Source organism: Bison bison, unplaced genomic scaffold, assembly GCF_000754665.1.
Source record: "Bison bison bison isolate TAMUID 2011002044 unplaced genomic scaffold, Bison_UMD1.0 scf7180017864075, whole genome shotgun sequence".
NCBI lineage: Eukaryota > Metazoa > Chordata > Mammalia > Artiodactyla > Bovidae > Bison > Bison bison.
In genome coordinates, this window is record NW_011494647.1 from 78,886 (window position 1) to 93,177 (window position 14,292).

General features: G+C 38.0%; 1 protein-coding gene across 2 annotated transcripts in view; it reads right to left on the reverse strand.

Annotated features, from left to right (window-relative positions):
- The window catches only part of STXBP4 (syntaxin binding protein 4), a 147,352-nt gene that overhangs the window by 68,499 nt on the left and 64,561 nt on the right, over positions 1-14,292 (reverse strand). For both annotated transcript variants that reach the window (XM_010837486.1, XM_010837485.1), the window contains 2 exons: positions 2,039-2,135; positions 307-398 (listed from right to left, as the gene is read on the reverse strand). In XM_010837486.1, the coding sequence (XP_010835788.1) occupies positions 307-398; positions 2,039-2,135 (189 nt within the window). The remainder of the gene's footprint in view (positions 1-306; positions 399-2,038; positions 2,136-14,292) is intronic.

The window sequence follows — 14,292 nt, forward strand, 5'->3', positions numbered from 1 at the left end:
AGGAATGATGCTAAAGCTGAAACTCCAGTACTTTGGCCACCTCATGGGAAGAGTTGACTCACTGGAAAAGACTCTGATGCTGGGAGGGATTGGGGGCAGGAGGAAAAGGGGACGACAGAGGATGAGATGGCTGGATGGCATCACTGACTCGATGGAAGTGAGTCTCAGTGAACTCCGGGAGATGGTGATGGACAGGGAGGCCTGGTGTGCTGCGATTCAGGGGGTCACAAAGAGTCGAACACGACTGAGCAACTGATCTGATCTGATCTAAGTGCAATTAAGACAACTCTATAGGGCATACTCTACCTGTGAATTTAATATGCTGGAAATTTCATGTGCACCAACATTGGCTTCATCCAATTGCAAGCAAAACAAGTTTCTGGCAACGTGGACAAAATCTAAAACAGAACACATTTCAGTAAGAATACAGCACTTAACCTTATCTCAGTTAACTTTACCTTTCTCTACATGAAGTTAAAGCTATCGTTACAATAATGGTTAAAATTTAACTTACTTAAATAGGCTTAATAATAACAACAATAGTAGTAGCAGTAATAATAATAATAGCAGTGAATGTTTCTATAACTGCCTCAAATGCTAGGAATGGCACTTTGTAGTTTCATCTCCAGAATTTTCTGAGATAGGCCCTCTAAACCTCTGCATTTTACAATCTAGGGCTAAGATAAGTTAACTTGGCAAGTAAGTAGCAAAGCAAGATTCCATTTAAGATCTGACTGAAAGTCATATGCTCTTGATTGTTATATAACACTGCCTAATGTCTACCTAGCAAACTGTAAGTTTCCTGAGACATGGGGTGTGACATGTTCATCTAGTGGTAGTTGCTGGATTGCTTGAGGGCAGGGAAAAGCATACCTAATTGCTCCTTACACAGATTCCTAACAACTCTGTTCTAAATGCCCTGCCTACACCCAGCCTTAAGTACCTGATGCTCTCAATTCCTAAACCTTTCCAGGAATCAGCTTGCTCTCTAGTGTGATTCCCCTATCTTTTCAAACACTTGGGCTTTACATGCCTCTGCTCACTAACTCATTTACTGTTCTCATTTACTTTCTGTCCTTATTCACTGTGGTTGTACATGTATTTCTGTTTCTTGTTCTCATTATTTTGTGATGATTTTCAAAAGGAGAGGGGATCAAATATATCTTTTTTATCACTTCAAAACCCCAAATTTCGTTCTTTAGCAATGCTGATGCTTTTAGAATGATACAATGTTGCATCTACTCTGTAAAAAATAATTAAATTCTTACTGCTGTCAAGGATACAAAAAACAGTTACATTCAAACATACTAGTGGCAGAATAAATATGTGTGTAAAATGTCTCTGAAAAACAATTTATTAATACATGTGAAAAGTCTAAGCCACTTGTGGGAATTTATCCTAAGAGAAAGAAGAAAAAAAGCTATATTAAATATAGAATTATTTATATTATCAGTTAATGAAAAACCATCAAAATTTCCAATAGTGCAAAGTCTATGATATTATTATATCATATTGGTTGAAAACATTTATGGAACAAATTAAAAACAGAACATAACATGATAGAATGATACTTTAAAGCTGAAAGATTCTAAGAAAGTTCTCCTTTCTGCTGACTCAGTTAGGCCAATAATTCTGAGTTTTTAGAATACTGTATAAGGCGTTATGTGCATGCTCAGTCACTTCAGTTGTGTCTGACTCTTTGTGACCCCCATGGACTGTATATAGCTATCCAGGCTTCTCTGTCTATGAGATTCCTTAGGCAAGAATACTGGAGTGGGTTGCCAGGCCCTCCTCCAGGGGATCTTCATGACCCAGGGATCAAACCCACGTATCCTGCTTTGCAGGTGGATTATTTACTGCTGAGCCACCAACGAAGTCCCACCGTTTAAGGAACCTGAAATATTAATAGATGTGGTTTTTGTTTTTCTTTATTTACTTCTAAAGAAGAGGCACTCTTAATAAATGTGGGCCACAACAACTCTTTGACCAAGTTTCTGTGATGATGCAACCTAACGTTGCATGATGAACCTAACCTTACCTCCAAAAGACACCGTCCCCTTTGTGTCTACTTGTACTTGTTGTCTCAGGGCTTGGTGTTGTTCTTTTGTGGGCTGAATTCCAAGATAATTTAGAGCCTGGAATGGAAAGGATGTATGTGAAGCAATTTTTCTAATCTCCAAAGAATAAAACTTCATTACCATTATTTTATAACCCAGTGAAAAGAATCAATATCAGGAACAGTGACCATGATCAAAAAAAGTCTGATAACTATTTATGGATTAATTTTCCATAAAAAACTAGCTTCTTGATCTTCCACCACCTCACTTTTTCCCCCAAGGAAAGCTAGCACTTTAGCGAGTGTCAAATTTATAAGCATATCCCTAGAACCAAATTCAAACTATTTGTTAGTTTTTAAAAATATGTGACAAAGAAGAAGAAAAATGCAAGGAAATCTTAACAAATCTGACAATGTAGACTTTTGTTTGATATCTTGTACTTGAGACCAAAATTAAGGTTGCCAAGAATTGGGTCGAATACAAAATATTCTAATTTTTGGTTTGTTTATGGGCAAGCTTACACAGATAATAAACTAAAAAGCATTCTCTGGAACCCACTTCTCTCTCCTGCCTCTTTTTAGTACCCATAGGTGGTTAAAATTTCAGAGACTGATAGTTGTATTACTATTTCAATGTTCAGTCTCTCCTTGTTCTTTAGTAACAGAACCACAATTTCTAGCTGAAAACATCATCATTTAGCTAAGAGATACTTCCCAGCCTCCTTTTCAGCTTGATGAGGCCATATGACCATGTACTAGTCAGGGAGATGGAAGGCAAACTTGCAGGGAACTTCTAGCAAGTCTTTCAAAAGTAGGGGTAGGTGCTTCTTGTCCCTTGTCCTTCTCCCTTTAGTCTTAATTAAAAGAAAGAAGGGGGAAAAAAAAGAATGAAGGAAGGAAAAGAAAGGGGGTAAGAAAGAAAAGATTGCTGGAATTTAAGTAGTTATCTTGGTTCATGAGTTACCTCAATAAAGATGGTAGAGCAGAAAGATAGAAAGGAACCTCCATGCCAGCCCTGGATTATCTTCTTTCAGGTTCCTTTTTGGTTTAAGATAAACAAAACTCTAATGGAAATCACTGTTGGTTTATATTAAAAGGTTATATATAGCAAAATATAACTGTAAACTGGTGTATAAAATCTAAAAAATGACCTATTATTAGATTCTGGCAAGAACATCAAAACTAAAATGAAGGTAAAAGTTAATACTAGTAATTGCTCTTTATATATTGCTTCCTCCTTTGAAATCTGCTTAGTCATCCATCACTTCATTTACCAAGTATTTATTTAGTGTTTACTATTTGTTATGCACTTTGGGCTCCAAAATCACTGCAGATGGTGACTGCAGCCATGAAATTAAAAGACGTTTAATCCTTAGAAGAAAAGTTATGACCAACCTAGATAGCATATTGAAAAGCAGAGACAGTACTTTGCCAACAAAGGTCCATCTAATCAAGGCTACGGTTTTCCTGTGGTCATGTATGGATGCGAGAGTTGGACTGTGAAGAAAGCTGAGTACCAAAGAATTGATGCATTTGAACTGTGATGTTGGAGAAGACTCTTGAGAGTCCCTTGGACTGCAAGGAGATCCAACCAGTCCATTCTAAAGGAGATCAGCCCTAGGATTTCTTTGGAAGGAATGATGCTGAAGCTGAAACTCCAGTACTTTGGCCACCTCATGCAAAGAGTTGACTCATTTGGAAAGACTCTGATGCTGGGAAGGATCGGGGGCAGGAGGAGAAGGGGATGACAGAGGATGAGATGGCTGGATGGCATCACCAACTCGATGGACGTGAGTTTGAGTGAACCTCGGGAGTTGGTGATGGACAGGGAGGCCTGGCATGCTGCGATTCATGGGGTCACAAAGAGTCAGACACGACTGAGCGACTGAACTGAACTGAACTCAACTGAAACTATGCAAAGGCACATACCAACAAGATACAGCCACTACCTACCATCATCTCTATGGTGAAAAGAACATATAAATAAATGTAATAAGTGTACTATGCAATTTAATAAAGTGGGTAAGGGTATGTGTGCTTATTTGCTCAGTCATGTCTGACTCTTTGAGAACCCATGGACTGCAGCCAGCCAGACTCCCACAGCAAATAAACTGGTCAACGTATAGATGGCTAGGCGTAGCAAGAAAAGGACACAAGAGGCAGGGAAAACATCAAGAGATTTCTTCAAAAGTGATTCTAGAGCTTAAGTCAGCATCATCTGCCTGCCCTGTCTACACAGTCATAGTCTTGCATACAAGATAATGATTCTTAACTTTTGCTAGTCTTTTCCTTTAATCATAAAAAATATTCCAAATACAGCAAAAAGGAAAAAAAAAAGTAAAGACAATGATACAAAGAACACCTATTTACCTGCTGTCAAATAGACACTCATTGATATCTGCCGATTTAAGAAATAAACATCACACACCTGGCTGAAAGCTTTCTCCATCGTTTCTCAGCAGGAACCACTACCCTAAAGCTAAGGTATCCTTCCTGTTCAGGATTTGAGGCCACTACATTTATTCCCTAATAACACGCACTCTGGTATATTTATGATTTCACACAGTATAAGACAAAGGATAGCCTTATAAACTATTTTTATCTTTTACCTCAGTGTTATAGTTTAATATTGAACATACTGACAAAAATTGGAGTGTGATAACAGCAAATGTTATTAAGAAGGTAGAAGAATAGAAGTGCTTATATACTAGTATTGTGCAAAAATTGGTACAACCAATTTGGAGAACAATTTTACAGTGTCTAAGAAAGTTGACAGTACATGTATCCTATGATGAGGAGACATGTAAAATGTAATTATAAAAAACAGACTGACTAATTCTAAAAAGTCCATGAATCAGAGAATGGATAATAATAATACATTAATCCAGTTGAACACCATTTAAATTTTTAAAAAGTGAACTATTTGTTGTTATCACACTTTATTTTTGTCAGTATGTTGATTATGGAATAGTATGTTGTTTGTTCATTTGTATTCTCCTAACTATTGATACAAGTAAGATTCCTTTGTATATTTCCTAGCAATGTTTTTGACATTACTTATTTAGATGTATATTTTAAATTTTCATATATTAACAATTTAGGAAGTATTTTCTCTCTCTCTCTCTTTTTTTTTAGTGAGTCCTGATTTGGTTGCATTCTCCGAACTGTAAAAACCCAAAATGTCCTGAGACATTGCCAAATGTCCCCTGAGGCAAAACACCTGCATCCCTGACCTTAAGAACCACTGAGCCAGAGACAAACACTGTTTGTCAACTGGTGTATCAGTTTTCCTGACTTCTGTGAATATCGGAAAAGACAATGGCACCCCACTCCAGTACTCTTGCCTGGAAAATCCTATGGACGGAGGAGCCTGGCAGGCTGCAGTCCATGGGGTCGCTGAGGGTCCAACATGACTGAACGACTTCACTTCACTTTTCACTTTCATGCATTGGAGAAGGAATGGCAACCCATTCCAGTGTTCTTGCCTGGAGAATCCCAGGGATCGGGGAGCCTGGTAGGCTGCTGTCTATAGGGTCGCAGAGTCGCTGCTACTGAAGCGACATAGCAGCAGTAGCAGCAGCTTCTATGAATACAGAATCTATATATTTAGAAAAATAAATAATGTATCTTTTTGCCAAAATTAAACTACATACAGTGCTTTCTATTCTGTCTTCGTGTCCAACTCTTCGCGACCTCATAGACTATAGCCTGCCAGGCCTCCCAGACCTCATCATCTCCTGAACTTTACCCAAGTTCATGTCCATTGCATCAGTGATGCCATCCAGCCATCTCATCCTCTGATGCCCTCTTCTCCTTCTGCCCTCAGTTTTCCCCAGTGTCAGGGACTTTTCCAATGTGTCGGTTGTTCGCATTAGATGACCAAAATACTGGAGTTTCAGCTTCAGCATTAGTCCCTCCAACAAGTATTCAGGGTTGATTTCCCTTAAAATTGACTGGTTTGATCTCCTTGCTGTCCAATGGGCTTTCAGGAGTCCTCTCCAGCACCACAGTTCAAAGGCATCAGTTCTTTGGTGTTCTGTCTTCTTTATGGTCCAGCTCTCACAACCGTACGTGACCACTGGGAAGACCACTGCCTTGATGGTATGGACCTATGTCGGATGAGTAATGTCTTACTTTTCAACATCCTGTCTAGGTTTGTCATAGTTTTCCTGCTAAGAAGCAACATCTTCTGATTTCATGGCCACAGTCACCATCTGCAGGGATTTTACAACCCAAGAGGAAATCTGTCACTACTTCCACCTTTTCCCCTTCTATTTGCCATGAAGGAATGGGGCTGGATGCCATGATCAGCTTTTTTTTTTTTTTTTAATGTTTAGCCTTAAGCCTTAAGCTGGCTCTTTCACTCTCTTCCTTCAACCTCATCAAGAGGTTCCTTAGCTCCTCTTTGCTTTCTGCCATTAGAGAGGTTATCATCTGCATATCTGAGGTTTATTTTTCTCCTGCCTATCTTGATTCCAGCTTGTAACTCATGCAGCCTGGCATTTCTCATGATGTGCTCAGGTATAGGTTAAATAAACAGGATGACAGCAGACAACCCTGTTGTACTCCTTTCTCAATCTTGAACCATTAAGTCTGGTATTCCCATCTCTTTAAGAGCTTTCCACAGTTTATGATCCACACAGTCAAAGGCTTTAGCATAGTCAATGAAACAGAGGTAAGATGTTTTTCTGGAATTCCCTTGCTTTCTCTATTATCCGGTGAATGTTGGCAATCTGATTTCTGGTTCCTCTGCCTTTTTTAAACCCAGCTTGGACACCTCGAAGTTCTTGGCTCACAAAATGCTGAAGCCTAGCACACAAGATTTTAAGCATGACCTTACTAGCATGGAAGATGAGTGCAACTGTCTAATGGTTAGCACGTTCTTTAGTACTACCCTTCTTGGAAACTGGGATAAGGACTGACCTTTTCCAGTCCTGTGGCCACTGCTGCATCTTCCAGATTTGCTGACATATTGAGTGCAACACCTTGATGACATCATCCTTTAAGGTTCTGAATTGTTCGACTGGAATTCCATCGCATCCACTAGCTTTATTAACAGCAGTGCTTCCAAAGGCCCACTTGACTTTGCTCTCCATAATCTCTGCCTCTGGGTGACTGACCACACGATTGAAGCAATCTGGTTCATTAAGCTCTTTTCTGTATAGTTCTTCCACGTATTCTTACCATCTCTTCTTGATCTCTTCAGTGTCTACTAGGTCTCTACCATTTCTGTCCTTTATTGTGCCCATCTTTGCGCAAAATGTTGCCTCGATATTTCTAATTTTCCTGAAGAGATCTCCAGTCTTTCCCCTTATTTACTTTTTCTAGTTTTATGTACTGTTCATTTAATAAGGCCTTCTTGTCTCTCTGTGCTATTCTTTGGAACTCTTCATTTAGTTGGATATGCTTTTCCCTTTCTCCCTTTTCACTTTTTGTCTTTCTTCAGCTATTTGTAAAGCCTCCTCAGATAACTGTTTTGCCTTCTTGCATTTCTTTTCCTTTGAGATGGTTTTGATCGCTGCCTCCTATAAAATATTACCTATCTCTGTTCATAGTTCAAAATTATTAAAATACTAGATAGAAAATAACAAATCACGTTGTTTTCACACCTTATTCAAGATTCCACTTTGAATCCAGTCACTGAGCAGCTCTAGCTGCATGCAACAAATTCTGACAAATTCTCTTCTCTGTTACAAACGTTTTCTAATTTTTCTAATTTTCCTTGTTATGGCTTCTTAGATACACCCATCATTTAAAAGTGGACATTTAATTTCCAAATACATGAGATTTTTAAAGTACCTTTGATATTAATTTCTCATTACATGCTTTCTTCTCCGCAATCATCCTCTGTGTTTCTTCAGCTTTTCAACTTTATTGAGACTTTCAATGGCTAAGTCAAAGATCTCTCCTGGTAAATGTCATATTGCACTTAAAAATATGTGGGTTATTTTCAAATACCTTTTGATGTTGATTTCTAACATAATTCAGACTCTGTATGATTTCAATAGATTTAGACCATGACATTTTTGCACCTTGTTTTATGTCCCTGGGTATGTTCCAGTGTCTCCTGGTTTACAGTCTATACGAATTTGAATAGAATTCATATCCTGCCATTGTGTGAAAATATAATAAATCTTAATTATGTTGAATGGGTTCATAGTGCTTTACAGGTCTACTATATCATTCTACTTTTCTGTCTATTCATTCTATTAATTTTTGAGAGTTTGATATTGAAACTCCAACTATTAAAAAAAATTTTACTTTATGTACTTAAAAGTAATTGTAGTATATATTGGAATAATATGTAACTTTGTTCTCCATTTTCTAATTCTCCTGTAAATGTGTTATCATACTTTTACTATTTAAATAACAAAAAAGAAAGAAAAAGAAAAAATAAATTAGAAACTCAATGGTTAAGTGAGGTTAGGAGGTGACTGCAAAGAAAGTGAATTAGAGAAACAATGCCTCACTAAAGTCAAATAGTGGGTAATTATAAGCATGTAAGCTTGGAAGAAAAGTTATGACCAACCTAGATAGCATACTGAAAAGCAGAGACATTGCCAACAAAGGTCCGTCTAGTCAAGGCTATGGTTTTTCCTGTGGTCATGTATGGATGCAAGAGTTGGACTGTGAGGAAAGCTAAGCGCCGAAGAATTGATGCTTTTGAACTGTGGTGTTGGAGAAGACTCTTCAGAGTCCCTTGGACTGCAAGGAGATCCAACCAGTCCATTCTAAAGGAGATCAGCCCTGGGTGTTCTTTGGAAGGAATGATGCTAAAGCTGAAACTCCAGTACTTTGGCCACCTCATGCGAAGAATTGATTCATTGGAAAAGACTCCGATGCTGGGAGGGATTGGGTGCAGGAGGAGAAGGGGACGACAGAGGATGAGATGGCTGGATGGCATCACTGACTCAACAGACGTGAGTTTGAGTGAACTCCGGGAGATGGTGATGGACAGGGAGGCCTGGCGTGCTGCGATTCATGGGGTCGCAAAGAGTTGGACATGACTGAGCGACTGAACTGAACTGAAGCTGGGAAGGGGCTAATCAGAGTTAAAGTGTTAAGTATATAAGTACCTTGTATGTCTGAAAGAAAGGTAAAGATTCTGATTAACTTAAGACTAAGTTCAAGATGAATGTTAAAATTTTAAGGTAACCAATAAGATTACCAAGAAAAGACTTAATTTCTAAACATGATGGAGAAGAATAAAAATAAAATACAAAAACCAATGACCAAAAAATCAAACATAATCAAACCAAAAAAATACAATAAAGATGGGGGGGGGAAGGGATTTAAAAAAGTAACAAAGAAAAATTTAAAATTAAGACAGGATAAAGAAGTAAAAATGCATTATAATAAGATTAACTGTAAAGTATATGGAACAATGGAAACACTTCCATAAGACTGGTAGGAATGAAAATTTGTACAGTTACTTTAAGAAAAAAAATACAACAATCGAACAATTAGTTTCTGAGTATACACTATGAGTCAAATGCTTTTCTAGGAGATGAGGAAACAGAAGGAAAATTTTAACAGTAACTTAAGCAAAGCTGAAAGCAAACACTTTGATCTCGTTAATATTTTAGCAATTAACTTGTGAAAAGCATATAAATGATACTCAACATTTGGAATAGCATTACCTACTGAGGAAAGAGGTATATATGATCAAGAAGAAAGGCACAGGCAATGTCAAAGATTCTCATTCTTACCTGGGTGGTGGGTACATGTGTATTTGTTTTATTATTCTTTAAACTTTAGACATAAAATTCAATCATTCTTGCATATAGTTAATATTTTCATATAAAGAAATAAAAACAATTTTATAAAAATAATGCAAATAAAATATCCATCACAGAAGGTACTCAATATACAGTGGTTCTTATTATATTAAGCAATAATAATACTGAAAAATGCAATTAACTACAGTGTAAATTGCTCCTGAGCTAAACAGTAACAGATGAAAGTTTTGCTGAAAGTAAAATTTACTCTGGAAGAACACAGCATGTCAGTGAGGGAGGTAAGCTCATAAATTTACACTGGAAGTAATTTGATGGGAGATGAAGATGGCAGAGTAGGAGGACATGGAGCTCACCTCTTTCCACAAGCACATAAAAAATACATTGACATATGGAACAATTCTCAAGGAAAAATAACTGGGAACTGGTATAAGGACCTTCATACAACTGATACTTAAAGAAAGATAATGGCTAACTGTGCAGGACAGGAAGAGAAGTGATAGGGTTGGGACCTATGCCTGTGGTTGGGAACTTAGAGGAAAAGAGAGATCACATGGACGGACATTCATCCTGGAAGTGAGTGGGCTGAACCACAGACTGGGTGTCCCAGTCCCGGTCTGGGGAGACACAAGCCCCCGTGGGTACTGGGAGAACTGCAAGAATAGACAGAAAGGGTAGAGGAGCTTAGAGTCCACTCAAGAGGAGTGGGCAGGTACTAGCACAGGATGGAGAGAGGTCTGCCCTAGCAGCTGCCACCTTGCTGTGCTCCTCAGTCCAAGCAGAGAGAACACCCAGTCCCACTCACTCTACATCACAGCATGTACTGGACCTGGGGCACCCAAGACTTGGGAAAAGACTTGGCTTAGGGATGCAGAGGTGACCTGGGGGTGCAGGGTGTAGCCCAGGTAGGCAGTGGTGGCTTGCTCAAGAAGTGCCCCCAAAACAGCCCACATTTAGGACGGTAGCATGGGGGCAGACTTCCTGCACCTGCCTCGCTAAGTATACTGGCCTACGCTGAGCAAACACCCCAGCTCGGCTCACTCTAAGCCACAGGACAGCACTAGATCTGTGGGGACCACGACCAGGGAAAGGGGCGAATGTGGGTTGCATCTGAGCAGGGGTGCTGTTGTCTGCAGAGGCAGACTTAGACCTCTGTAAATATACAGGCCCACTTGCTGCAGGACTCCCCTCCTTTGGGGCAAAGGCCCCAGTGCAAGAAGTAAAAATACATACTAAGGGAAACAGCCAGTTCTAGCCTGACCTTCAGGGATTCTGCTTTGGCAACATGGGAGCAAATCCTGCCCCTGACAGGGTGGTGACATTCAGTGAGCAGAGAAGTCCCATCTCATACCCTGTGCAGGCTCTAGCTCCTCCATCACCAGCCACACCCCCTACCAAAGTGACAGGAGCCAGCACACCCCGAGGAAAGATGTGATAGGCACCCATATCAAATCCAGCCCTCCCACTAAAGACACTGGGCACATGCAGTTTGCATAGGGATGCTCTCACATAAGAATACTCCCTCAAGACCACAACAGGTACATCGTTCATCTAAATTCACAAAGACAGAGAAAATTAAAATGAAAAGACAGAGGAACTACTCTCAAATGAAAGAGTAAGAGAAAATCCCTGCAGAAAGTAAATAATGAAACAGAAATAATTTTCCAGATAAAGATTTTAAAACATTGCTAACTGAATTAGGGAAAATAATTTATCTAAACACAGATCATTTGAACAAGGAACTAAAAAATATAAAAAACATACAGTTGAAAACAGATAATTAATTAAATATCTGAAATTAAAAAAAAAAAAAACTCTAGAAGAAATGGATGCAAACTAAATGACACAGAAAAATGCATTTGTGATCTGGAAGATATAATAATGGAAATCATCCAATCAAAATAGCAGTTAGAAAGGCAAATTTTAAAAAGTAATATATGACATCTTTGGGATAACACTAAGTATGCCAATATTCACATTATAGGGTTTCCTATAATGTGAGAAGAGAAGCGAGAGGAAAAACGGGTATCAAAAGTATATGTGATTAAGTTGTGGCTGTAAGATTTCCCAGACTGAAGGAAGGAAACATTATCTGGGCATAGGCAGCACAGAGGTTCATTAAAAAGATGAACCCAAACATACCTATGGTAAGATATGCCATAATTAAAATGGTAAAAGTTAAAGAGACAGTTCTAAAAGCAGCAAGAAAAAAACAAAGAGTCGTATACAAGGGAAATATCCATAAGGCTAACAGTTGATTTTTTTGTAGAAACTTTGCCAGTAAGAAGGGAGTAGCATGTATATTCAAAATGTGGAGACTCTACCCAACCATATTGTCATGTAGAAAAAAAGGAGAGATGATTTCTCAGATAAGCAAAAACTGAATGAATTCAGTAATACCAGATCTACCCTTAAAAAAAAATGCTGAAGGATCTTTTCTAAGATGCCTCTAAGGAAATAAGCATCTATAGGAAAGGATAAAGCCCATTAGAAAAGACAGATATATAATAGAGATCACAGTTTACTTAAATAAACCAATATGTGGATTAAAAGATAAAAAACTATAACAGCAACTCTATTGTAGATAGTTAAGGGATAAACATTAACATGTAAAATTTGAGATCAAAACCAAATATGGGGGAGGAGAGAAAAAAATGTAGGTCTTCCAGAACACATTTGAATTTAAATGTCTTTCAGTTTAAATGAAGTAGATATAACTTTGGCTCAACATACATGAATCCCATGGTAACCTCAGAGCAAAAACTTACAAACCACAATGGGAAAAGAAAAAAAAGAAGAAATAGAGAAGAGCTACAAAAACGACAAAAAATAAGTGATAAGATGGCAGTAAGTAATTTCAGTTCAGTTCAGTTGCTCAGGTGTGTCTGACTCTTTGCAACCGCATGGACTGCACCACTCTAGGCTTCCCTGTCCATCACCGACTCCTAGAGCCTATCAATAATTCCTGTAAATGTCAATAGAATAAACACTCGAATCAAAAGACATTGGATGGCTGATTGGATAAAAATACAAAATCCTTCAATACACTGTCTAGAAAAGAATTACTTCAGGGTTAAAGACACATACAGACTGAAAGTGAGGGGATAGAAAATAGCTATTCCATGCAAAATGAAAATGCCAAGAAAGTGGTAACAGTGTGTGTATCAGACAAAACAGACTTTAAAAGAACGGTTATCACAAAAGACAAAGAAGAACACTGTTAAGTCGCTCGCTCAGTCGTGTCCGACTCTTTTGTGACCCCGTGTACTGTAGCCCACCAGGCTCCTCCATCCATGGGATTCTCCAGGCAAGAATACTGGAGTGGGTTGCCACTTCCTTCTCCAGGGGATCTTCCTGACCCAGGGATTGAACCCAGGTCTCCCGCATTGCAGGCAGATGCTTTGACCCCTGAGCCACCAGGGAAGCCCTATGTAATAATAAAGGAATCAATATAAGAAGATATTACACTCATTAACGTATGCACCTAATAATGGGAGGACCTAAATATATAAAGCAAATATTAACAGAGACAAATGAAGAAAATAACAATAGTACAATAACAGTGAACTTTAACATCCTGCTGACATTAATGGACAAATTATCCAAATGGAAAATCAATAATTGGTCCAATAATCAATAGGACCTATTGATTAGGTCCTAATTGTCCTTATTGTCCTAATTGTTATTAGGACCTAATCAATAGGTCCTACTGATTAGTACCCAATCAATAAGGTCCTAGAGTTGGATTTAATTGATACCTACAGGACACTTCATTTCCCCTAAAGGAAGCATATGCATTCTTTGCAAGTATGCATGAAATGTTCTCTATGACAGATCACATACTCAACACAAAATAAATCTAAACAAATCTAAAAAATTACATCAAGCATCTTTTCTGACCACAATGGTCTTAAATTAGGAATCAACCACAGAAAGAAAAATACAAAAAGAATAAACACATGGAGACTAAACAACATGCTATTAAAATGGGTCAATGATGAAATCAAAGAGAAATTAGAAAATACTTCAAAACAAATAAAAATGAAAATATAACTTTATAAAATCTTTGAGATCTTTAAAAGGAAAAAAAAACAAAAACCAAAAACAGTTCTAAGAGGGAAGTTCACAGTGATACAGGTCTTTCTCAAGAAATAAACAACCTGACTTACCACCCACAAGAATTAGCAGAAGAAACAAACAAAGCCAAAGCCAAAGCCAAAGCCAGCAGAAGGAAGGAAATTATTATTTCCACAGAGGAAATAAAATAGAGATAAAAAAAAGACAATTAAAGGATACATAAAATTGACAAATGTGTATCCTGGCTCACCAAGAAGAAAAAAGAGGACCCAAATAAACAAATTAAGAAATGAAACAGGTGAAATAATAACTGACACCACAGAAATACAAAAAATCCTGAGAATACTATAAACAGTTATATGCCAATAAACTGGACACCCTAGAAGAAACAGACAAATTTCTAGAAACATATAACCTGCTAAG